The sequence below is a fragment of the Glycine soja genome, chromosome 17 (assembly GCF_004193775.1).
Source record: "Glycine soja cultivar W05 chromosome 17, ASM419377v2, whole genome shotgun sequence".
In the NCBI taxonomy this organism is placed as follows: domain Eukaryota; kingdom Viridiplantae; phylum Streptophyta; class Magnoliopsida; order Fabales; family Fabaceae; genus Glycine; species Glycine soja.
Window position 1 is genome coordinate 8,398,594 of NC_041018.1, and position 26,081 is coordinate 8,424,674.

At 32.2% G+C, this 26,081-nt stretch overlaps 3 protein-coding genes and 1 pseudogene across 3 annotated transcripts; 3 read left to right on the forward strand and 1 right to left on the reverse strand.

Annotated features, from left to right (window-relative positions):
* Positions 1-5,902: 5,902 nt before the first annotated feature.
* Positions 5,903-7,502, forward strand: LOC114393772. Its single transcript, XM_028355209.1, has one exon. The coding sequence runs from the start codon at positions 6,010-6,012 to the stop codon at positions 6,619-6,621; it is 612 nt and encodes a 203-aa protein (XP_028211010.1). The 5' UTR covers positions 5,903-6,009; the 3' UTR covers positions 6,622-7,502.
* Positions 7,503-15,384: 7,882 nt separating this feature from the next.
* On the forward strand, positions 15,385-18,798 carry LOC114393393 (protein NUCLEAR FUSION DEFECTIVE 4-like). The gene is made up of 3 exons (XM_028354723.1): positions 15,385-15,953; positions 16,356-17,260; positions 17,842-18,798. The coding sequence occupies exons 1-3, from the start codon at positions 15,630-15,632 to the stop codon at positions 18,326-18,328; spliced, it is 1,716 nt and encodes a 571-aa protein (XP_028210524.1). The 5' UTR covers positions 15,385-15,629; the 3' UTR covers positions 18,329-18,798.
* A 225-nt stretch (positions 18,799-19,023) lies between these two features.
* Positions 19,024-20,232, reverse strand: LOC114393394. The gene has a single exon (XM_028354724.1). It carries the CDS (start codon positions 20,167-20,169, stop codon positions 19,213-19,215), a length of 957 nt encoding a protein of 318 aa, XP_028210525.1. The 5' UTR covers positions 20,170-20,232; the 3' UTR covers positions 19,024-19,212.
* Positions 20,233-22,379: 2,147 nt separating this feature from the next.
* Positions 22,380-26,038, forward strand: LOC114392221 (annotated as a pseudogene).
* Positions 26,039-26,081: the final 43 nt, after the last annotated feature.

The window sequence follows — 26,081 nt, forward strand, 5'->3', positions numbered from 1 at the left end:
TATTAAATTTGTCCAGCTACTGGACACATGCCGACCGTTATCCAAGGTTTCAGTCATTTTTTTCCTTCACTCTCTCTGCTGAGTTTTGTTGCTCCTGAGTGACCAAGGATGCAATACACGCGGGTCACTTCCTAGTATTTATAAATATAACTATTTTTATCTAATTAATCAATATCATTTTGTTATTGAAAAAACAGAATGATATACTCGTCCTACATTAATAAGGAGTAAAATTTAAAATATAACACTAGTGATTAAGGACATTATTTGATTATATAAGTATTTGAATAATTATTATTTGATGTTTGATTAGCACATATCGATCTTTTAGTTAGTATTTGAATATTTATAATTTTTTTTTAAAATAAAACTTAAAGATATCGAGATATTTATAAAAAATCCTCTAGATATTTCAACCATTTTTTAAAAACATTTTCAAAATTTATATTACTTTATTATTCAACTTGTGAACCAGTCCATTAACCCATAGGATGATAAGAATGACCACAAAAATGATCATCACGATAATCACTAAGTGAACTGAACATAAAACCAAATAAAAAAAAGTCTATTTGTGGTTAAAAAAAAATTAGGTTTAATTCTTACATAATATATTATTAGAGACAGATAAAGAACTTCAAGTGAAATTAAGCATTAAACAAAAATTAGTCTAGACAAGATTCGAAGAATCGAAACTTATAAAAATATCTAAAAGTTTCGCCGAGAAATAAAAAATCTTAATTACTATACTTAATATAAAAAAAAGATAACCTCAGTAAAAAAAACTTACAAAAAATATTCCCAATCAAGGAATTTTTGGTAGGAATACTAAGTAATAACCAACAAAAATAAAATTGTCACAAAATATCTATTAATCATTGTTATCAAATAAGGTGTCAGACTAAAATTCAAAGTTTTATATAATTTAAAATTAAGATTAAGATAGAATATATAAATAAAAACAATCCGGCTCAAATTTATTTGTGGAAAAGAATAAACAAAGGTTAACCAAAGTACCAAATGTTTTAAATAATTGTTTTTTTTTTTAAATAACTGTTTAGTTGAACTGTAAGTCTGTAACACTGTAGTCAACGAAATGCTGGGTCACCTTTGACTTAGTAGCAACAATGATTTGCAAAAGGCCGGTGGGGTCAATTTGAAGTGCATTCCACCTGGTGTGTAGTGTGTACTGATTAAAGATTAGAACAGCAACTATTTGCAGAGACGCACGCCCATATCCATATGCGTGCCCTAGATCAATAATACTGTTCTTGTTCAGATAAGCCTAGTTGACATCTCCTTCTACTGCTAGAAACCCTGTTTAAGATAATCATTTCTGTTTTCCTGATCCTTTCCAATTTACAATGTTTATGTCTATCTAACTAACATTAATTACAAATTAAATTGTTTACACTGAATTGAAGGTGCTTCATAAGTACCAAAAGATTTCCATTTATTTAATTTATCGGTTTAGAGGACATGAATATTGATATAAAAATATGAGGACATGCATATTCATATAAAAATATGATAAGAAGGTATTTAAGTTAGTTGGTTGAATAACTTATCTAACTATTATAAATCTTGTCTGATATTGTGTTTAATTACTATAAATAAAAAAAATTAAAAATATATTGGTATAAAAAATACGAGAAAAATGATTATGCTTTGATATTGTAAAAAAAGTTTACAAAGTCATTAAATTATAATTTATTTATGATAAACTTATCAATTTTTAAAATAATTATCTTAAAATAATTTAAATAATATTTATAGTTGAATGACATTATAGATTATTCACGCCATGGCTTGATTCGACGGATTTTTTTTTCATAATGACGACATTATAGCTTGATATTATTGGATTTACAAATTAGAAAACGAATTAATGTAAAAGTAATATTATCTTAATAAACTTTTTTTGTGTGTGTGTACAAGACAGCACTAATGTTTCTAGAATTATATTATCTTATACAAATTATCCAGAGCTTCCATTACTAGGCCAGTCGTAAAGAGTTTTCTGTTTTAAATAAGCTTAATAACTATTTTAAAATAATAATTTAAAAATATATATATATTAAAATTCGTTTGAAACCTATCTAGATATAAATTAAGGGAGACTTATGCCATGTTGATGTTCATGAATGAACTTACAGACTTCAAGTATATCACGTAGCAGCCTTTATACTAATTAATACCCAATTCATTTAAATCGATAATGGAAAACGTATAGATAATTTCTACCCAAAAGTCATCCACGTAAGGCACGTTTTTTAGGCCTGGAGACCACAATTTTATAAGGTTTTGCTCACGACTCTGTCATACTCAAAACTAAAACCATATCTAATTTTATATTTTGTTAGGCTCATAATGGCAGGGCCTAGCCATCCCAATGAATTCGAGGCCTCAATAGTCCAATATTAAGCCTTCCCATTCACAACATGGTCACATTCCCGTAGCTACTACGTGTCGTTCTTTGTTTTGTAGTCTTTTTTTGTTTTTTAATTGAGAATCTTCCAAAATAAAAAATAGCTGACTAGAAGAAAACTTTCGGTGTCATATCATATCATGCAGCTGGCTAGGCTTCTTGTGAATCATTGAATCCTTTCTCTCCCAAACCAACTCCAACATATCTTGCAGCAGTTTACAAAGTGATATTCAAATTTCTTAAATAAGAGTCCCAATGACCCATGTGTCTACTTTATCAAACCCCTTTTTTAGTGGTGGAGGTTTGCCTTTGCCTAAGGAGGGTCCTAGTTTGGTTTCTGAGCTAAGAATATTAGTTTCATTAATTCTTGGAAGTTCAATTCAATCCAAAATTGAAAACTCCCAACAAGAGGGCCAAGAAGAAAATAGACATTTTCTCACTAGAGAACATCAAGATGTTGATATAGATTTATAGGAATTGAAGTGTCTACGTAACATCTTTAACTAGAGTGTTTTCTTCTCCTTGATGGGTTTTTACTCCGTTAACGAAAAAAGTTTGGCTCCTTGCGTGTAATGTTCTATTATTGAAATAGATTAATTAATAGATAAAAATCTGTTTAAAAAAAAAAAGCTAAAAATATAATATTTAATCATTATATTATAAAAGTGAAATATAATTACATTGAAGAAAAAGACGATTCATTGTCTTAATTTTAATCGACGACAAACAAGACAATGTAAAAGAAAATAAGCGTGATAAGTGTTAATATAAGAATATGTAAGTTATACCGTGTCGTTTAAGGTAACATGTTTACATTCCTTTGATAAATAACATGTTGTACATCTTGTGAAGAATTGCCCTAATTAAGTCCATATGCGATTCTAGTGCCAAGGCCTTATCATCATAAAACCAATTTCATTTTAGGAATATTATCTTAAGAGGAAACAAAACAAATAGCTAATGAGAAGCTTAAAAAAAATGACAATCTCCGATATTATATCTTAAATTAAAAAAGAAAAATATTATATTATTTATGATCTTTTTTTGTGTTTTTCTATAATTTTATAATAAATATTTTTTATTTTAATTTCTTAAATAATATCGTAAGGGCAATGATTAGCCAAATAAAAAATATAACATTCATTTTCGAGAAATATTTATTTACTTTAGATTTATGCCAAGTCTAGAGAAATAAAAGGATATTTAATTGTGTTTTTATTTTTTTGTCTTTACAAAATTTACACATTATTTTCAATTGTTTTTTGTTTTAAAAGGTTCTATGTTTTAAAAGAATTATACAAAAATGGAGGAAAAAAACAAAAAAAAGGTTGTTTTTAATGTTTCATATACAAATCTTTAAAGACAGGAAACTGACCGGAAACATGGTAACAATTTCATAATAAAAGAATAAAAATAGAAAATAGAAGCACATATAAACATCTCCTAAAAACCACTTTACTAAACATCTGTAAATAAAACTAGAATAAAATAAAAATAATGAGGTACAGTGGATCTTCTTTTCTTTTCTTTTTTTCTCATTTGCAAGTATTTAAAAGAAGTAAATAGTGTATAATGTAAAATATTTTTACATTTTCTTCCAAATATAAATTATAATGTGCAATAAATCTGTTTTTAATTTTTATAATAATTATATTAAAAATTATAATTTAAATTGATAGTAGTCAAATTGACCTCTGTTTTGGTATTCATTTTATCATTGTTGTTGACGAAACAAGACACGTGGCAACGGATAGTGGATCTCGCCATTGTTATTGGCGAAACAAGACACATGGTAGTGAATTTTGTCACTCTTGTTGGCGAAACATAACAGAAACAGGACAGAAGCCGGACACTATATTTCATCATTTTTGTGGTGAAATACTTTCAGAGTACTATAAGCTTAAAATGGTGGTAACTTTTAATAGAAATGTTCGTTTGAGGACCGTAATATGTTAAAATGCTCGAAATTGAAAGAGGAATCCCCTGACAAATTTCTAAAGGGGATTTGGTCAACTGATTTTTCCAAAAATAAGATTTAAGATTCGACCACCCATTTTTTTAATCTTAAATCCTATTTTTTAGCTACCACCCATTTTTTTAATCTTAAATCCTATTTTTTTAACTATTTAGAGACATTTTTTGGAAAAATGTACTACCCGTATGCATGATTGTATAAAAAGTTTTTATATTTTTATTTAATCATAAACTGTTATTAATAATAAATTTATTTTTTAATAATAATTTTTTATCATAATATTGAACAATTTTTCTGATTATAATTTTTTGTTAAAAAATCTGATTAAAATCTTTTATTTTAAATATGTTTATTTCACCTACAGAATTTAAAATCTTATTTAAAGAGATCAAATTGTTTTATTCAAACTGAGATGTTAATTTATACTAATTACATTAATGATAATTTGTATTAATTGACCTATATAGAAATAAAGCTCAAATATTTATCTCTCTCAAAAAGTATTTGTTAAAAAATTAAACACGTCAAAATGTTAAAAAAACATAATGTTTGATATATTCTAATATTCATTTTACAAAATAATACTTAATGTGTTTTTTTTTATGTTTTACTAACAAGTTACAAAGTTGATAGTAATTCTTTTTTTCTTAATTTGTTGCAGTTAATAGTTGATAAAAATTCAGGATAAAATAGAAGTAGATAGAAATAGAAGAAATGCGCTTTTTCTCATCCAGTACACCAAAAAAAGGAAATTTGAAGAAGGGAGAAGGGTAGTTTGGTGATGTAAAAGTGGTAGTGGATTAAGTGATGATACGTGGCAGAGAGATAGGAATAGAGGACGAGAAGTCTGTAAAAAGGTGTCAGTGGAATTAAAACGGTTCTTTTATTATTATGTTATGTGCAGCCCACAGCTTTGTTAAACTGAAAGCCGTTGGATCGCAATTCTAAGGGCTCAGGCTCAGCGTCCCCCTCCATTCAGCTTAACTAACCCAACTTAACCCTCCCCTCTCACTCAATTTTCACCTTTTGCTGTTGCATCCCTGCCCTATCTTATTCAAATACTTCCTCATTTACAATCTTTCTTTTTCTTTTCCTCCTTTCCTTTTTTATTCAGAACTATTACTCCTCAAAAGTTTAGATTCTAGCGCTTTAATTAATTTACTGATCAAGATTTCACACACAAGGTAATCACTAATTACTTCTCAATTACACTTTTGAGGAGTGGATTTTCAAAGCAAATTTAACTGTTTTATACCTTAATCAAATGATAAAAAAAATTACCTTCATCCTTTTCAGCACTAATCTCAATTAATGACTGTGCATAGAAAAAAAAAACAATGTACAATAAGAGACGATAATAACAAAGAGGCGCAAACAAAATCAAGAATCAAGGGGCCACCAATACAATTCCACAAAGTAAATACCCCAACTAGAAAATATCGCGAATCTTTGGCTACACTCCATAGCCAAGTGTTTCAAAAGTCTATATATACATAGCTCGAGTAAAGCTAGGTTTGCCAAACCAAAGAGCCGAACCCGGCCTTTAGGGAAAAAAAGAAGAAAAAAAAAATCCCTTCTCTTTTTGTTTCCCTCTCTTCTCTCTTCCATGGAAAAAATGGCGGCAGCTTCTAGAAAACCAAGAAGCGCAGTAATTGGATCCCTTTCTTCAACCCCTAGGTTCTGCAACTCTCACTCTACATCATCATCTTCTTCTTCCTCAGCTTTCGCTTCTTCCACCTCCAGCTTCACCTCTCGCTCCTCCTCCTTCTTTCACCGCTCTTGCTCTCCAACACGTGTCAACCTCTACGGTTCCACCGCTCCCTCCGTCCGGTTCTCCCTCGACCGTTCGGTCTCTCCGAACCGCTCCATCTCGGTGGCGCCGCGAACCGGCGCTTCAAGGCAAAGCAGTAGCCCGCACCACCAGCAGAAGCGGACCTGCATGTGCTCGCCTACGACGCACCCTGGCTCCTTCCGTTGCAGCCTCCACAAGAAGAGCCACGCTCCGGCGCCGTACTCGCCGCACCGCCTCAACGCGCGCAGATCCGCGATGACGAACTCGCTCGTGAGAATTCGCGGCGTCGAAGGAGATCTCGTGAAGCGAGCTCTCGCCGCGTTGATTCGACCTTCCTCGCACCAGCAGAGAAGGCGAGGAGACTTTTACCCGAGGCCTAGCAGGCTCTCCGTTATGTCCATGGCAGAGAGAGGTCATTTGAATTGAACTACTTCCCCTACCTCTACCGTTTCCGGCCACCGCGGACGGCGACGAAAACGGCGGCGACGGATCCAACCGAACTGGTTTGAGATCTAATGGATGCGCGGACGGTTTCCAAATCCAAGCGAAAACTGATTATGTGCTTCGTCTCTGTGTTTGCGTGTGTCTGTGTGTATATAATACAGAACTTATATATTCAGTTGCAGCCATTGATGGCCATTCTTGGAGCTTCTGGACCTAATTTTATGGAAAACGATTTTGATTAAAATTTAAAAACAAATAACTAATCCTCAATTAAAATTCAAAACTATATTCAGTCAAAATTTTGGTTCATTACAAATGTTCCACTTCGTTCAATTTTTTCAGTTCAATTTCAATGTCACGTCTCTTTTTTATTTCTTCTATAGTTTTCGTTTTTCTTTTTTAAGTTTTTATCTTCTCGTCGTGACGTGGCGTTTGTCATAAACTTTTCCGTGGTATCCGTTCGTCAACTTTGCCTTGTATTTATTTGTTGTGCGTTTTTTCGTAATCGTGTGTATTTCTCCGTATTTTTCACTGATATATTCCGTATTTTTCACTGATATATTTTCGTGTGTATTTGTTTACTTGGTGAGATACGTTTACAACACGTATTAATTCTTTTTAGTTTGATTTAATTATTTGTTGTTTTTATGCTATTAATAATTGTTTCTAGTGTTTGTTTTGCAGGGAATATATCTTTGGTGGCAACTGGCAAGTGGGGGGGCCAACACGGGACACGATAACGCATAACGGGATTGGTTGGATCCAACTCCAAGAACAGGATAAAGCTTTGTTAAGATTAGAGTGCAAGACACAATGTTTATCATCATCAATATAATCATATAATGATGCACCATTATTGCTGATGGAGTCTCTGGTAATGACGATAGAGACCCGTTTCCATTCCATGCCATAGACTGGATGAAAATTGAAATGATGAATGGCAGTGGCGTGAATATATATTTGTGGAATGTGACGTCCGGCATCAGAATTAGGATAGATAATGACTTGACCCTCAAAAGAAGAAAAACATTATGGCATGAATACTTCACACGGTACTTTACAGTTAAATGGAAATTAAAGTTAATGTTATAAATTTAATATCAAGATTTTCAAAAAATATAACTTATTTTTAAGTTATTCATTGAATATTATAACTTCATAATATAATAAAATAATTTCAAAAATTTAATGGTAGAGTTAATTTGTTATAATTTTTGTATATTCAATAATTAAATTTAAATTTTTTATCTTTCAATAATCAATTCATCACTATCTCACACTTTTTAAGGGTCAAAATAAATATTTAAAATTAAAATTAAACTTTTAAATTTTGTGGGGTCTAAAATATAAAACCTCACCAAAATGTTTGACAATTCAAATTATTATTTTTTATAAAAAAATACAAATATTAAAGTAAAATTATTAATAGTGGATTGTTATAATGAACTATACATTAATACAAATTTAATATAAATTTATTAGTCTTTTTTATATTTTAAACTATGTTTTTGATATTTATATAATTTGTGAAACACACATTTATAACATATTGTATAAACAGCATGACATACTGGTTGCTATGATTAATGACTAAACTTTTATAATTTAATAGTTATAAGATTCCATACGACTGTGTATATAATAGATAAAGAGTTGAAATTTAGTGCAGAGTTGAAATAGTATAAAAGAAAGTATCATCAGATTATGCAATGGCAAAACTTTTTCACTCTAATAAAAAAAGTTGAACTGATTTTAAAATAAAATATACTATATAAGTTATTGATAATACAAAAAATTATATGATGTTAGTAGTACTTAATAGTTAATACTATATTAAAATCCCACACAAATAACAACTTGGCCTAAGTTTGTGAAAAAATGGAGAACAAAGACTGGAATTTGAAGTTTGAAAGGGGTGGGGTTGGGGAACGGCCCTTGAGATGCACAGGGGGCCCTTAAGTCAATCGGTTAATATTATCTTGAATATATATATTATGTGTATATTATATGTAGGTTTGAAATGATTAGTAAGTGCGAGTAACATAAATTGTAGATTGGTGACGCATATTGCTGCGCCAGTCTTCTACGGCAATGTGAAGGCTTTCATATTCATCTAATTCAACTAGGCGCGTAATATACTTAATGCTGGTTTCTACAAACGCTTTCAACTAACTAGAGCAAGAAAGCAAGCCCATGCTTTTGCACGGCGAAACAACCATCAACTGTGATTGGACTTTTGAGTGCTCCACAGAAAAACAAAATACAATATATTGTAGGCGGAAAGACATTGCATTTGGGATTCATATCTGTTATGATAAGCAAAGATCTACGATTTTAATTAGTTTAAAGGTTTTTATATTATTAATTTAATCAGTATGAATAGCTATGTATTAGTATAAGATAAGATTATGTATGATAAAATTGACCATATAAGATAAGATTTTCCATGTTCAATTTAATCTTTGTATTTAATTTTAAAAAATAGGAATTACGTACATCCATCTCACTTAAAAAAATAAGTTAAAGTTTTAAATCTGTAATTTATCAAATATGGAACTCTCGTTTACTCTACTTAAATAATATTTTGAAATTATTAAATATACATTCTTTTAATTTAAGCTTATCAAAATTAACTTGAGACAAACTGAGTTGGTAAGGTAAAAGTAAAACGGCTCTTGAACCCAATACATAGAAGATAACCCGTAACTGAGTTCTCAGCCCAATAATTACTCACCATTCACCATAGTTATACGAAATTAGGACGTATTCGCAAGAAAAAGAACAACGAGGGCCCCCATTATTATAGATTCACAGCACTATACCATAATAATAAAGTTATAAAACTTGCAGTGGGCAAGGAAGTGAACGAACAAAAGTGGATAAGCTGATAATGTTGAAGCTCTCGAATGCGACGTGACTTTATGGACCAACGCTTTTGTTTCCTTCTATTGTTACCACTTCTGGCTATTTGTCGTTCAACTTCAACATCGGTTCTATATCTACACTATACATGTCGTCAACTTTTTCTTTAGTACTGTTTCCAAATATGAGAAATGTCCTCATATATTCATTAACTGGGACGCTGGTAATCAAATAATCGCGATTAAAGAGAAAATTCTAGCAAAATGAATAGATGATTTTTCGTTTTTCATACCATTCCAATTTATAACTCGTGAGTGATTAATTTCTTGCAAATGTTAAAAGATAGAAGGATACATTTAGTGGCAGATTATAGTATCTTAAACACGATTTTTTCTAAAGAAGGATATATTTGAGAGAGAGAAAAAATAAAATTGCATGTTTAATGGATAAATCCTTATACTTTATCTATATTTTCAAAAAGGTCCTTATGATACTATAATGTAAACTAATGACATGTCGCGAGCAAAAGCAAAGTTATACTAAAAAATAAAACATAAAGACTTTGCTAATAATTTAAACTTAAAAGAATTTATATAAAAAATAATATAAATTCATTTCCTTTTTTATTTATCCTTTTGTATGTTATAATTGTTATGCCATGAAATCACATGCCACTACTTAAAGTGTTTATTGTATTTAAGTAACATTGGACTTGTTGGGCGAACATGAGATGGCCCTTGACCCTTCTAAGTTTTAACAACTCCAGATATTTTATAGGGTGAAAACTAGGAGCACTAATTACTAGAGTTGTCATTGTTCAGAATTATAAGATTTTGGGAACCCTTGTCAGGAAGGCAGTACACAACGTGAAGGCCATTTCTCCACGAGCAATAGAGCAAGATGCTCTTGTACAATAATTGAGATTTAATCGCATCTTAATCTGCTGCATGCCTGCTTTGACATGAAACTAATTAACAAACTATTTATCATATGGGAAAAATTGTTGATATAAGTAATTAAACACTTCATACTTAGAACTTAGATTCTTTAATCAGAATTTGAGATTTAACATCCAGCTTGAGTACAAGAATATAGAATTACAACTGAAAATATCATTTTATTTTAAAATAGACCGACAAATTAGGTGCCAACTAAAAAAATCTCAATAGTTACACCAAAGAAAAAAAAAACTAATTGTTCTACCATGCTTTGAGTAGAAGGCATAAACTCAATTTTCCATTCCATCGGAGTGGGACTCCTATGTGGCTGTGTCAAGAAATTTCAGTATAGATGTTATTGTTTGTTTGTTACATGAGAGAATTGAAACCATAAACGCATTAGTTTTGGTTTGGTCAGAGAAAGTTTACAAAGCAACGGTGGAGTGGGTCCCACTCTTAGGAGGGCCCTTATGTATTTGTGTTTGGGATTTCATGGTTCACTACGTGGCAATGGCATGTGCAGATACCGGTTAAGTCCGCGGGGTGCTTGATGTTTGGATGTGAAGACGGTGTTTCTGTCTTCTTATATTCTTGGGCATATGATTGCATAGAACAAGAGATAGGGATAAGAAGATTTTTCCCCCATCAAAATAGCAACAGATTGTAGAGATATGGAACAAGAGATGTGGTTTTTCAGATGTGTTCTTTGACTTAGAAGCCACTTCTATGTAATAATTGTCATAACTTAGCATGGTTTTGATTTGGGAATATCTAATTGATAGTTGTTAATAGTGTTTTTTGGTTTGGTTTCAACTAATGTTTATGTAGAAAGTCATTCAATTCAAATTTTATGTTTTTGATTCGGTCGATTATTTGATTTTTCAAAGACCATGTCTACTAAATAAAACATTAGGATCTAAATTATAAATCACTTAATAAAAAAATATAAAACACTATGGTTGAGAGAAGAAACTCTATTAAAATTTTACAGAGTATTTATTTAAAAATTTAAGTTTTTTTTTACCAAAGTAATCTTAAATTTTATAAATATAAGAAATGTTCATATACATTTTTTTATGTCATTAATTTTTTATGATTAATTTTTATCAAAAATCATTGATTAATTCACCTATTATGAGATTTCTTTTTCTAATTATGTTTTTTTATCAACAATACTCAAGTTAAAGATTTTGTTTTAGAAATTCAAATATAGTCTTATTCGACAATGTAATATAGGTGATCATACAGAAATTTAACAAAACACACAACAAGATGTTATTTTTCTTGTAGACATAATTTAAATAATAAGACCTAGAATAATTTCATAAGAATTTACCTATATAAATAAATTAATTTAGAAAAGGAAATTAAAATAATAAAACGTAACTTATATAATAAGATTATGGGAAAAATAAACAGATATAGTAATTTCATAATATTTTCTTAAATAAGTACAAGTGGTATGATAATTTTATAAATAAAATTACAAGTGCATATAAATTTGATTTAGGCTATCGTGAATCAGTTTTCAAAATTACATCTGCAATTTCACTCGGTCTACTAAAAAGTTTTGGTTATTTAAATTTTAATTTTTAATTTTTTCAGTTTTACAATTTTTTTTTTTTTTGTAATTTGTATTAAGCTAGATCGATTGTCAACACCTCCATTTAACGTTTCACAAATATGTCTGTTCAATTCGTGAAACTTTTCTTGGAACATTTTTATATTAGTAGTATTATCTAGTATGGTAACATTTTCTGTTTCTAATTACAAACGTTGAAACCAAATAAACCTTGAACTTGAAGTATATATGTTCGCATTAATTTAGAAAAACCGCTGCTACTACTTAGGCCAGGGTAGAAGGTGCAGGAGATGGATCATTCCAAAATTTTGGGTCCAAGAAATCATAAGCCCAAGATTGTTTTTGTTTTGGACCTGGATTTTTGAAACACAGACTTGGGCTATTTCAAGACAAAAAACAAAACCCTTTTACTTATTTGAAACCTGGGGTGTTTAATATCGAGACGGCTTCTAATATGGGGAAGCAAAGTAGGTTGTGTACCATAAGAAAGTGTCTTTGACTCTCAGATTTTATATTTTCAGTAGAGAAACTTTTAAAAGAACTTATGACTTGTATTCAACATAATTTATTCATAGGGGCAGCAGACCGTGTCTCATCCGTAACTAATTGTTTTTAGAAAACAATAGTACCAATTAGTTAGAGACAAAGAGATGAACAAAAGTTGAAAGAGTCTCGATATTTTTTTAATAATTTTAATATAATTTTATTTTCTTACAAAATGGATCTAGTCATAAAATGAAACTTAACAAAGTTGGAGAAGACATGAAGTACACATGGATTCTTAAATTAATTGTTATTATTTTGTAAAGAGATACCCTACAGATGAGACCACTTAATCTTTGCTCATGACTTGCAATGCAAAATCCATCCAAGGGCAAAAAAAACTTTAATATGATACATAACCTACTTCACTTTCCTATGCTAGAAGCCGTCTTACCAAAACAATATATTTATTGGTTTGCAACACCCTTTGTTTTATGAATACTACAATGGGGTTGCATTGAAAATTAGGAGGAGCACCTCAATTAAAAAACAATCACTTTTGATTGTTTAGCCGGCACTACTTAGAATTTTCCCGACGGTGGTTTCCAGTTTAGGTGACAACCGTTAGCTGAAAAAGACTGAAGTCTACTGAGAATTTGTATCTGTAGGATAAATTTTTTACAAGTTTTTGCACAACAAATATTGGAAGATAATAATAGAAGAGTGTGTGTTAAAATGATTAGTGTAATGGAAAAGGATAAAAAAATATGAATAATGTAAAACAAATCTAATTATAATAAAATTTACCTTCTAAATATTTTAAAAAATGGGTATTGTATGTTCCCGAACATGTGGTAAAAAGTAATTTAAAGCATTTAATAAGATGCATTTAATATTTTTTGGGTGTATACATTTAATACTTTTATAACGTGTGTGACCATTGACCACACAATTGAAATTCCTGGCCTTTGGGCCTCCACTGAGAGAAATAAAAAACAATTGAAATTCCTTAAAAAATAATATAAGCACTTTACTTGCATATTCTTTGTTTGATTTTTCAGACTACCTTCTTACCCAAAATATGAAAAGAAAAAGAAAAGTGCTAAAATGAAAATCCCTCTAACATCATTTTTTGTTTCTTTTTCCCTCTGACGCATGAATTTTGTAATCGTACCAAATATCACACAGTTAAATATTCTGAGTCCCTTACACTGTCTAATTACATTAGTGTAGGTCTTTCTCCATTGTCACAAAAAAACCAATATGTAAAACGATTTTTTTTTTTAGGTTAACAAGTAATGCTGTATTTTTTTTTACGTAAGTAATTCTTTTTAGATTTATTGTCATAAGATTATAATATATTTTAAATTAAATTAAAGATGGTACACTCCATTCACTTTAAAGATAAATTTACTTCCAAAAATTTTTATTAAGAAAAATAAAATTTTCCGTTTGCTTTGTAAGTGATTAAGAAATACATTAGTGAAGTTTGAAATAACAAGGATGATAAGGTAGTTCCCGAACTACCTTATCATCCTTGTTCGAGTATGGAGTTGGACTTCTTATGCGAGTAGTCTAATGTTAATCTTACAGCTGAACATAAATTTTATTTTAGAAAAATTTAAGAGAACTTTATGTTTAGATCGTTTTTGTATTTAATTATTTTTAAAAATTATAATCGGACCGACAAAGAGTTGATAGTGTTTATTATTCAAATCTGTATAATCAAACATTATATAATAATCTCAATAAACAAAATAGGTTTTAATAATAAATAACTTTTCGAAACTTATAATTAAAAATTAAAATTAATTTTTGGTTAACTTTTATTTTCTTATTTCATACAGTATCTAATAATCTATTAATTTAAATACAAAAATAATTAATACAAATAATTTCGTAAATTATTTACCTTGTTAGATTATAGGTTGACATATAATTGGAAATTATTAATTTTTTAATATTATATTTAAAATTATATTTTTAAGATGATTTTTGATTTATTAATAAGACAAAAGTCTTTACACTGACAGGATATTGAAATAAAACTCTAATTTCATTTTTTTATAAGTTTACTGAAAAATGATCTTGTAAAATAATCAAAACTATATATATATATATATATATATATATATATATATATATAATATTTAAATATACAACTTATAGAAATTGTCACTAACATTCTTTATTTTTTAATCCAATCTGAATACATTTGATTAGAATAAATACCAATGGAATGCAGGAATGAAACTTCCTTGGCGTAGTGGCCCAAAAAATTGAAAACAAAGTGTGTCACGACAAGGGCGTAGTGTGTCAATATAATGTTACCTTCTCTTTATTAATAGTATTGTCGTCATTATAAAAATAAAAAAAAATCTACTCACTACGTACTTTATTCAAATGATTTTGTACAGAAAATAGACATAAAATTTACTAATTTCAGACTCGTCAACTCAACATCTATAAATAACAGAAGCCAAACCTATGCAGGTTTGATATCTTCTTTCTTTCTTTCTGTTGCTCAAATTAAATCATACTAATATGGATGTTGAAGTATGTTCATGCGAAAATATGCCTCTCAACCACTTAAAACACTATTGATCCACGCCACCACAAAAGCATCCTAAAATCACCATACACATCACACGGAACGGACTAGTATTTGCCCAAAAAGCCAAGAAACGAAACTAGACATAGGAGACACCCAGACATTTCGGTACTGACACAAATTAACAAATGCTAGTTTGAAAGGAAGGTGCATCTCACGAACACCATATTATGAGAAAGCTCCACACTTTTGTTCGCATGCCAATTAGTACACCAAATTTAAGAAAAAGACTGTATTTTTAAAATCGACACAAGCCTTCTCAAAAATACATTTATCACATATAATTTATTTATTTTTTGCCTTTATTTGGAAGTCTTGGCACGTTTTTGCAAGTAGGCTAAAAGTAAATGGTTGGTCCGTCCACAGTAACCACACAAACTTTATTTCTGTTCTGACTCTAAAACTGATTGATTCTGACCCTTTGCCTTGATTCCTCATTTTGTGAAGCCAAGGTGAGTTTTTTTTTTTTTTTTTTGTTAAAGGTGAGTTTGAACACAAGTGAGGGAAATAAAAAATGTTGCGAGTGAAGGGAGGGAAGAGACCACCTTGGGTGGGACTTGGAGCTGCAGTGTGGGTTCAGATTGCTTCAGGAAATGGTTACTGTTTCCCTCTCTATTCCCATTCCTTGAAATCCGTTTTGGGTTTCAACCAGAGCCAGATTACCCTTCTTGGTGTTGCCAATGATATTGGTGAGAATGTTGGCATTCTTCCCGGACTCGCCTGCAACAAGTTTCCTCCTTGGCTCATTCTCTTCATCGGTGCTCTCTTTTCTTTCCTTGGTTTTGGTGTTCTCTGGCTTGCTATCACCAAAACACTTGATTCTCTTCCTTTCATCTTGGTAACTTCATCTCATCAAATTTTCTGTCTTTTTCTTCTTTCTGGGAGCATAGATTTGATTCTGTTCTTTTTATTGGTTGTTGGGTATTTAATATCTTATAGACAAACTTGATCTGAGATAAAATCAAAGGAATTATGTTGGACCAGGACTTGTTATTCGAGAATAATTGTAGTATGAGTATCAAACATTTTCAAACTTGTGTGAAATTTAGAATCCTTGTTATTATTATTATTATTATTATCATCGTTATTATTATTATTATTATTTCTTCATTCATATTTTTTTTTTCATTGTATTTTTGATTCATTTAGTAATGGCTATTAATAGTATTGTTTGTTAAGCTGTACATGGAGTTGAAAGGGCCTAGTTAATTATCACCTCTTTCTATCTATGGTGTTACAGCTATGGTTTGCACTTGCTGTTGCTACCAACAGTTGTGCATGGTTATCTACTGCTATTCTTGTCACCAACATGAGAAATTTCCCTGTCAGTAGAGGCACAGTTGCAGGAATCCTGAAAGGTTATTCGGGACTCAGTGCTGCAGTTTTTACTCAAATTTACAGCGTGGTTTTTCACAATTCTTCATCCAAGTTCCTTTTGTTTCTTGCCATTGGTATTCCTGCTTTATGCTTCAGTACCATGTTTCTTGTTCGGCCTTGTACTCCTGCTTCTGGTGATGATTCTGCTGAAAAGGGGCATTTTTTGTTTATCCAAGGTGCTAGTGTGGCCATGGGTTTATATATTCTTGCTACAACTCTACTTGACAACTTTATCCACATAAGGGACAGTGTTTCATATGCTTTGTTGGCTGTGATGATTCTTCTTCTCTTGGCTCCACTTGTTATCCCTATAAAGATGACACTGTGTCCCAGAAAAGCCTCTAGCACAGAAATTCCTGAGGAACATGTTGGATCTACAGACTATTTGGTTCAAGATGGCAAAGACAACGTAGAGCCATTGCTATCATCTTCATCAGCTAGTGGTCTTGGAAGTTTTAATGATGTGGTGGATGGTTCAGCTGAGGTGGCTATGCTTCTTGCTGAGGGTGAGGGAGCAGTGAGGAAGAAGAGAAGGCCCAAAAGAGGGGAAGATTTTAAGTTTACTGAGGCTCTAGTTAAGGCAGATTACTGGTTACTATTTTTTGTTTACTTTGTTGGTGTTGGAACTGGGGTTACTGTACTTAATAATTTGGCTCAAATAGGCATTGCACAAGGTATGGAAGATACCACAATCTTGCTGTCACTTTTCAGTTTTTTCAATTTTGTGGGTCGGCTTGGTGGAGGAGTTGTTTCAGAATATTTTGTCAGGTAATTAATTATGTTTGGTAAAGTTAAGATTTTGCTCTCGCGCTCATATCAGTTAAAATCTTTAAGAGATCAGTGTAATCATTTCGGATAATTGGATGCCATGGTACTTTGACTAGCACTTGTTATTTGCACACTACAGTGGTTACTCCTAACATATCTAATGTGAAAGTCAATTGTGTTTAAGTGTTTGTTTATTTTGAGATTTTTCAATCAATAAGAAAATCATCTTCAAGATAATTATTTGATGCTAGTGTAATAGGTCTTTATACGCATTTACTATTTGTTCTTGGTTTGATTACTCATTTAGGCTTTACATTTGTACAATCACTACATTTAAGTCATGACATCTAACAATTAATCGTTTTAGTCCTGACACATTTTTTAATCATTTTTAGTCTCTACTCATACAGCTGTAATCTGTTTTAGTTCCTTCAATTTTGGACAACAAAGACTAAAAATTGTGTGCAATAAATAGAGTAAGTATAAGCATCAAATCAGTAACTAAAACCTTCATTCTTATTCTTGTCATCTAAAAATTAATTGATGTATGAATAAAGTTCAATTGTTTTGACAATTCGCAGGACAAAAACGATTCCAAGGACAATTTGGATGACATGCACGCAGATAATTATGATCTTCTTGTACCTTGTGTTTGCCTATGCTATCAAAGGAACCCTTTATCCTGCAATTGCAGTTCTTGGTATCTGCTACGGCGTGCAATTTTCCATAGTGATTCCCACTGTTTCGGAGCTTTTTGGTTTGAAAGACTTCGGTCTATTGAGCAACTTCATGGCTTTGGGGAACCCACTTGGTGCATTTCTTTTCTCTGCTCTTCTAGCAGGACATATATACGACAATGAGGCAGCAAAACAACACGGTGTAGGCCTCATTGCTTCAAGTGTTGCATGCATGGGTCCAAATTGTTTCAAGCTAACTTTTTTTACTCTGGCTGGTGTCTGTATTGCGGGAACCATCTCCAGCATTATCTTGACTATTAGAATTAAGCCCGTGTACCAAATGCTTTATGCTGGGGGTTCTTTTAAGCTACCTCAAACTTCAGGCCACTAAAAAGTAGTGAAGTTGAATAACACAAACAAATAAAGCAGATCACTCCTTGGTTTCTTTTCTAGACAACCCTGTTTTGTTTATCTGCTATTTCCTGGTCTTCCAATATATGCTACATGGCTGATCAACAATCTGTTAGTCAAGGAATGTTGGCTTCGTAGGTGTGACCATGTTGGTTTAGTTAGTATATAACTCGGTTCAGAATTTTGGAATTTTACCTTTAGAATGCTTGTTTTAGCATGCATGTTGGGATATAATGCTGACCACTGAAAAGTGATAAAGGTAAATGATCTGATACGTGTGATCTGTATACACACATGGTTGTAGGGGAATTAATCTATCAGGTGCTTGGAACTATCACATATTTTAATATATGTGATGATAATGATACAATTAATGAGCTTATTAGCTATTATTAAATGTATGATTTTGGTTTTAATTTGTTGAAGTCTGAAAGTGATCTTTGGACTGTAGTCTCAATTCTTTTGAATGCATAGCATAGCTTCCCCCGCCCCTCCCAGAAAAAAAAATAATTAACTACTGTAGCTCAATTTTTATGTGTTTATCACTATATTTTTTCTTCCTATTCCTTCATCTATTCACCAAAAGACATACACCGTCTTAATATAAATAAACTTAATTGCTGTTCATCGACATCTGGGATTGTTACTTTATAATATGATATTAGGACCTCGTAATGCCGTTGTCAAAAAATAATAATGTATAAACCAGTGGCTGTAGAATAAATACAAGAAAGTGTTGCAGCAAAACATGACATTTCATATCATAGTTGCTAGATGTTACGTTCCTATTATGATATTATCTATAAAATTTAAAAAATTAAAGGTGTAAGCGTCACTCACCAAAAAAGAAATGACAAAACAAAATCAAGTTGGTTTGAGATCTTGGAACAGTGAAGGCCAGAGGGTGTGATCATCATCATCAAAATCAAAATCAGCTTTGGGCTTGTTATAAGGACTGTAACCCATTGGGCTCTCAGTTTCAGCCCTTGCTGCATCCGAAGGCCGTGGCAGTCTCGGGCTTCTATTCTCAACCAACACTCTTGGATCCAGAGGCCCAGACACTCTTGGACTCTTAGTTGTGGCCACAAATCTTGCATCCAAAGGCCCAGGCATTAAAGGGGTTCTACTATTAGTACTATTCATCATCATCATTCTCTCATGCATTCTTCCATCAAGTGGTCCAGATAGCTTCAAGGCCCTGCTGTGGACCATTTTCTCATGATGCATTCTACCACCATATTCCAAAGGTCCTGAAAGTGCTATGGTTCTGCTTCTATATATAGGAGGCACAGGGAAAGGCTTCTCTTTTTTTTCTTCCTTAAGTTCCTCACTCCCTTGTTGTTGCTTCCTCACAAGTGACCCTTTTAATTTCCCTTGATGGTACCAACTAATCTCATGTGGTGGTGGTGGTAGTGGTGGCGGCACTGACACATTCACCATGGAGCATGGCATGTGTTTGACTGCATGATGATCATGAGAAACAACAAACTTGTTCATGCACTTCCTTAGGCACTTTTTGATGACCCCAGAGAGCTTCTTATTGGGCCGTGCTGCTCCTCCTCCTTCTTGTTTCTTCACAAGCTTGAGAATCTCTAGCCTGTGCTTGGCAATTGAGATTCCCATGCTCTGAAGAAACTCGTGGTTGAAGTAGCAAGCATCTTCCAATTGGAGCTCGTTGCGGGCAAAGGTGAGGCCATAGTCGTAGATTAAGGAAGGTTCAAGAGTGGTTCTGGATAGCCAAGAGAACCAGTCCATGGATGATGATGATGATGATGGGGTTGTGCCAATATGGTAGGATATGCTAAGGTTTGAAGTGGTCATTGTGATTTATAAGGTATAAAGATATATAGATAAGGAGGTGTGGACATTGAGATGTGAGAATCAGTGCATAAATGATAAATGTGGTCGGTACGTGGGCTATTTATTTTTGGTTTTTTCAGACCATTTGCACTACCTTCCTTTTTTTTTTTAAAAAAAAGATGATGAAATTTGGATGGTAGTTGAGATTGAGAGTGACAACAGCCAATAAATTTGTTACGTGGAATTTTTCGGCATATTATAGTAAGGAAGGTTCACGGGTATTAGATAGTATGGGTTATGAGAATATTACAAAAAGCCAAAAAGGTTCAAATCCTCAAAGTTAGAACCTATTGCAGACATAATATTATATAGGAAACAACTAACCACCAGTTAGCACTAGGAAGTAAAATATGAATTGGGATAAAAATACTACTATCAAATAAGAGTGTGTCCTTGTGGTGCTTGATCACGTTAGATTAGGACAGTGCAGCACTTAAAGAGTGAGTAGCATGGATTAAATTAAGTTAAAGGAATCGAGGGCCCATGAAATGGGTTCATGGGAAGTAGTTAAGGCAAATCAAATTGGTAACCAACCTACTACCTATTTTTCCGATCATAGTCTAAGAAAAAAGTCCAAATGACCCACACCTTGAATTTTCGAGCCTAGTAATTAGTAGCACATACCTGCCGCTTTAATTAGAAAACAGTAATGAATGTATACTAGAAAAACAAGAGGGGAAGAGAAGCCATATAAATTGACATGGAATAAATATAATAACTGTTTCGGTAAGCATCCCATGTAGGTCTTGGCGATGATGTAATACTGCAATGCAATGAAGTAATTTTGTTCAATGAAGTCACAATTGGTGGGGCAATTCAATTCAATTGTCCTTGTTCCAAATACATACATAATTGATGAGAGAAGATGAGATGGTGGTAAAATTACTGTAGCAAAACCAATGGCGTCCAATTATTTCAGAAGCCAAAGAACACGGCAAGTTACCTGCAGAGTATGCAGTTTACATCCTCTGGTTTGGTTCAAATCAATGTTGTGCTGCACATGCCACAGTCCTTAACAAAAATGAGAAAGATTTCCGCTCTTGAATGAGAACACTTCTATTTTTGGTCTTAGAAAAAATTATTGTCATTTTATGAAGTTTAATCAATAAAAAATTCATCAGCACAAATTTCATATACTCTGATTATAAAATAGAATTTAATTAGAATTTACCCACTTGCTGAATTTTATAATAACAACTTCAAAAATGATTTTTTATTAGTTCAATAGTTGATAATCTGAAAATCTTTTATGCTTGATAAAATATGGCTTATAAGTTATAACTTAAACAAATTATCAAAAGAAACTGAATTAGACTCAATAAAATGTGGCTTATGACTTAACAAATTATCAAAAGAAGCTGAACTACAAACTATTGCATGGTCTTAATTTAATCATGGTCGTCACAGTTGTGTCAGTAGCCTTGGATCCATTCACCTAAGCACCATCTACATTGATTTCCTTCAAAGTTCTAACTAAGCCATGGTTGGTCTATGGTTCTGATTTGTAAATTTTATGCCTTAGCTGGAGTTGACAGTGAACTACATATCAACGTGGCCGAATCCAACTGATATCCCGTGAGATATTAAATGGTATATTGATTGTTTGGGTCTGGATCAAAATTGCAAAGGGGGGGGGGGGGGGGCGAGGGAGGTGCGCAGTACTAGTACTAGTAGTTCCTTTAATCTTGACCTATACTATGGTGCATATTTTACTAACTCATACTTTCGGCATTATAATTTTTTTAAAACAAAATAACAAGTAAAATCTACCAAAATTTATGATTTTTAAAAAAATTATTTAATAATAAGAAGTGTATTAAAAACAATGTGTTATGAGCATTTTACTAGGATTATTAAGTATTTAAATAATTACCTGTTGGTGTTTATTATATATCAATTTTTTCTTAGTATTTGAATATTTATAATTTATTGATATCAAAAGTTAGAGATATTTAGTTATTTTTGTTGACTATAATATATATTGATACGAATTTATTTTCATGAGAAGTATTAATTAATTTTTATTAAAGATCATGAACACATACAATATGAGTTATTCTTTTCCAACAAAGTTTATTTCATATCTAAAAGTTCATCATAAATCAAATTTTAAGTTGTTAATAGTTATTTTAATTTATGCAACCCACTCTGCTCTATGTAACTTATCTCTCTGTCTGTCACCTGTTTATAAATATTGTGTTCTCCCACTTTCACATTAATCTCAACTCAACTTTACGATGTTTTCTTGGGGCAGAAGATTCCAACTCTCTCTACGGCATAGCATAAGGCCGTTTGGCAGCCAATCACAAGCCTCCACGTCATCATCATCTTCTTCTTCTTTCAGCTCCTTTGGTGGGTCCGGACATGGTGACAAGAGGGTCAGAGACTTTGAGGTCTTTCTTAGATCAATCACTTCTGGGGTTGTGATTGTTAGCTCCACCTTAGGCTATTGGTATTGGTCATCTTTGTCTTCTCCTGGTGCCAATTCTCTTCAGTCATTTGCTGATGATGATTATGCTAACGAGGAGGATCAGCTCCAACAAAACGATGAAAACAAACCCAAGTTCCTCTTCAATGGTACATACCCTCCTTTTCTCCCATCACTTACGTCGCATGTAGCCTGCTTTATTACATTTATTTTGTGATTTTAGTGCTTTCAATTTCTATTTGCAATGCTGAATGTTTTTCTCTTAATTTAGCCTTCAATAAATTTTCATAGGCATCATGGAATTGTTAGGTTGGATAGAATAGAAGTTGGTTTTAACCTATCATTCAAATACTCTCAAAAAAAAAAAACTATCATTCAACTATGGGTTGACATGTAACTGAAAAATATTGCCTCAAGTAATAATTACTTAAAAAGTTATATCTGTACTGAATTTTAATTGGTTGATATTGTAAAATTTTAGTGTATCAAAATTAAACTTATAGAACTTTGCATTACAGAAATATTGAGGATATAGACTAATAGACATAGGATTTTTGTAGTTTAATTGTTACTTTATTTGCTTTGTTGCAAATATTTAGATTTGTTGCATGTGTTCTCATTTGATGCAGATGGCTATAGAAGAAGAGTATTCTTCAATTATGAAAAACGAATTCGCTTGCAGAGCCCCCCTGAAAAGGTAATCAATTTGTCATTATGTATTTGTATAATGATCAGCCATGTTGTTTCTATAGCTTCATTAAAGAGAAGCAAATTGTTACTATGGGATATTCACCATGTTTAAGTGCAGGTTTTCCAGTACTTTGCCTCTGTTCGATCCCCTAGTGGTGAGGTTTTTATGACACCTGCCGATTTGATGCGTGCCATTGTTCCTGTCTTTCCTCCTTCTGAATCAAATCGTGTTAGAGAGGGTTTCCTAAGAGGGGAACTGGTTCCTGGCGAGTTGCAGTGTGAACCTTCAAAAAATTTTATGCTCTTTGACACTAACAATGATGGACTCATTTCCTTTGTTGAGTGAGTGTTTGTTGTCCTTTTTATTTGCTTAAAACTTTTCTGTCATGTCACACATTGTTTCTGAGTTCAAGTGCTATGTAATTTGGATAACAAAAACTATTCTTTCTCGACACCACACCAGGTACATCTTTTTTGTTACTCTCCTCAGCATACCAGAGTCCAGTTTTTCAGTGGCTTTTAAAATGTTTGATATTGACAACAACGGGTAGGATTCTTCTCCTTTCCTTCCAGAACATGTCATAAGCTGTATTTACTAATTACATGAAGCCTTGGCCTTCAATTTCGTTGATGGGATTTGAAATGAGCTTCGGCCTGTTGTGCTGTGTGTCATCAATGATTCTTTTGGCAATGTATATACACATGCTAGTGAAATTCATGATTCTTTTGGCAATGTAAACACACACGCTAGTGAAATTGTTCATCATTTAGATATGGATGTTTCTATAATGAACAAATGATTTTCTTCACTATTATTTAGTTAAAGAATCAAATGTAAACGTCTATCTTTTGGCTACATCACTACAACGAGTTTTCAATTGCTCATACTCTAAAAGTTCAACCATATTAACTGTTTAAGCTAATTTAATATGACATGCTCCGTATAAAACATAGCACATAACGAGTTGAATGTGTTAGACACTTCAGACATCAATTGGAACAGACATGAAGACAGACAAATGTATACAAGATTTAGTTACAACTTACAATATCAACCGGATTGCAGAAATGGATTAAGATTACTAGTCAGATCTGTCTGTATAAAAATTTGGATTTTTGTTTTAGGTTTTTGGACTTCTGAATATTTTAAAAAAGAGTTTGTCAACAGGGAAATAGTAAAGCAAGAATTCAAGAAAATGATGGCCTTGATGAGATCACAAAACAGACAAGGGGCTAATCACAGAGATGGACGACGCCTTGGCGTTACAGCTTCTATAGAAAATGGGGGTCTCTTGGAGTATTTTTTGGCAAAGAAGGAAATAAATGCTTACAGCATGAAAGATTTGTTCAATTCTTAAGACAGCTACATGATGAGGTATGTGAGTTTCCCGTATGCTGTCTTAGAAATGTTTTAATGGTGTCCTAAGTGTTGGAGTGGTAAGTGAGGGTGAAGTCTGGCATTAAGTAAGAATAGACATGTTGAGTAACATATAAAAGGGAAGAACTAGTAAATCAAATGCTTTAAGATTTTGAATTAGATATTGTGTAAAGTTTACTTGTGTGATTTGTTTGTCGCCCATTTATGGAAATCTCTCTATGTTTATCCCTCGTATTCTGTAACAATAAGACCCAATCATCTAGGTAGCAACTAGAATTCTTTCGGCTGAAAATTCTACTCAACTTCACCAAAATATGTTGAAAACTTTGTGAAATTTTTAGTTTGAATCAATGTAATTATGCATCCTTAAAGATTGCAAAAATCTTTTGTGATTAACATTACACTGCTCTTATAATTTAATTTACAGATCTTGAGGTTAGAGTTTTCCCATTATGACTACAATAAAAAAGGAACCATTTCAGCCAAAGATTTTGCCCTGTCCTTGGTTGCATCCGCAGACATCAATCACATAAACAAACTATTGGATAGGGTCGAAGAATTAAACAGTGTCCAGAACCTAAGAGACAAAAGAATTACATTCAAGGAGTTTCAAGATTTTGCAGAATTACGCAAGAAGTTGCACTCCTTCTCTCTGGCCATATTCAGTTATGGAAAAGTTAATGGGGTCTTGACAAAATCTGATTTTCAGAGAGCAGCATCACAGGTACTAATACCTCCCTCCCTATGCCAAACTAAACGTACACCATTTCTAATCCATGATTAATTTCTTACGGTATTATATTTCTATTCATGCAGGTGTGTGGCGTCTGTATTTCAGATGAAGTGGTTGACATAATCTTTCATGTGTTTGATGCAAACCGTGATGGAAGCTTAAGTGCAAGCGAGTTTGTGAGAGTTGTACAAAGAAGGGAAAACAACAATTCATCACGTCATGGTGGCTTCGGGGGTTTAATATCCTGCTGGTGGAACTGTGTAAAAAACTGTTCATCAGCTAAGCTTCAATTTTGATGGAATACGTTCATAAGTATCCATATTGTTTTACTGTAATGAATTCAGCCATATACAACATCATTTAGGGAAACAGGCAGAAGATTCATTCCCGTAGCAGTGGAGATTTGTTGTCTAATATTTTGGTGGCCAAGTCTTCATGTATGAATATCTGTACATACTCACTCCAGCTACCTTAAATGTTAATTCTCGCCTTTCATAGAATCATAGCTTTAGTTTTATTTTGCCATCCTACAGTGTTGACACTTTATTTTTATTCAAGTGTTAATACTTGTAATATGACTTTATACTGAGTAGATTAAGTATGAGAAATTTAATTATATCTGGCTCTTTCTACATTTTTTTTTC

Coding starts and splice junctions, on each gene's coding strand:
- LOC114393772 (XM_028355209.1), top strand. CDS start 6,010: ATGGAAAAAATGGCGGCAGCTTCTAGAAAACCAAGAAGCGCAGTAATT.
- LOC114393393 (XM_028354723.1), top strand. CDS start 15,630: ATGTTGCGAGTGAAGGGAGGGAAGAGACCACCTTGGGTGGGACTTGGA. Junction 15,954..16,355: donor ATTCTCTTCCTTTCATCTTG/GTAACTTCATCT, acceptor ATGGTGTTACAG/CTATGGTTTGCACTTGCTGT. Junction 17,261..17,841: donor GTTTCAGAATATTTTGTCAG/GTAATTAATTAT, acceptor GACAATTCGCAG/GACAAAAACGATTCCAAGGA.
- LOC114393394 (XM_028354724.1), bottom strand. CDS start 20,169: ATGACCACTTCAAACCTTAGCATATCCTACCATATTGGCACAACCCCA.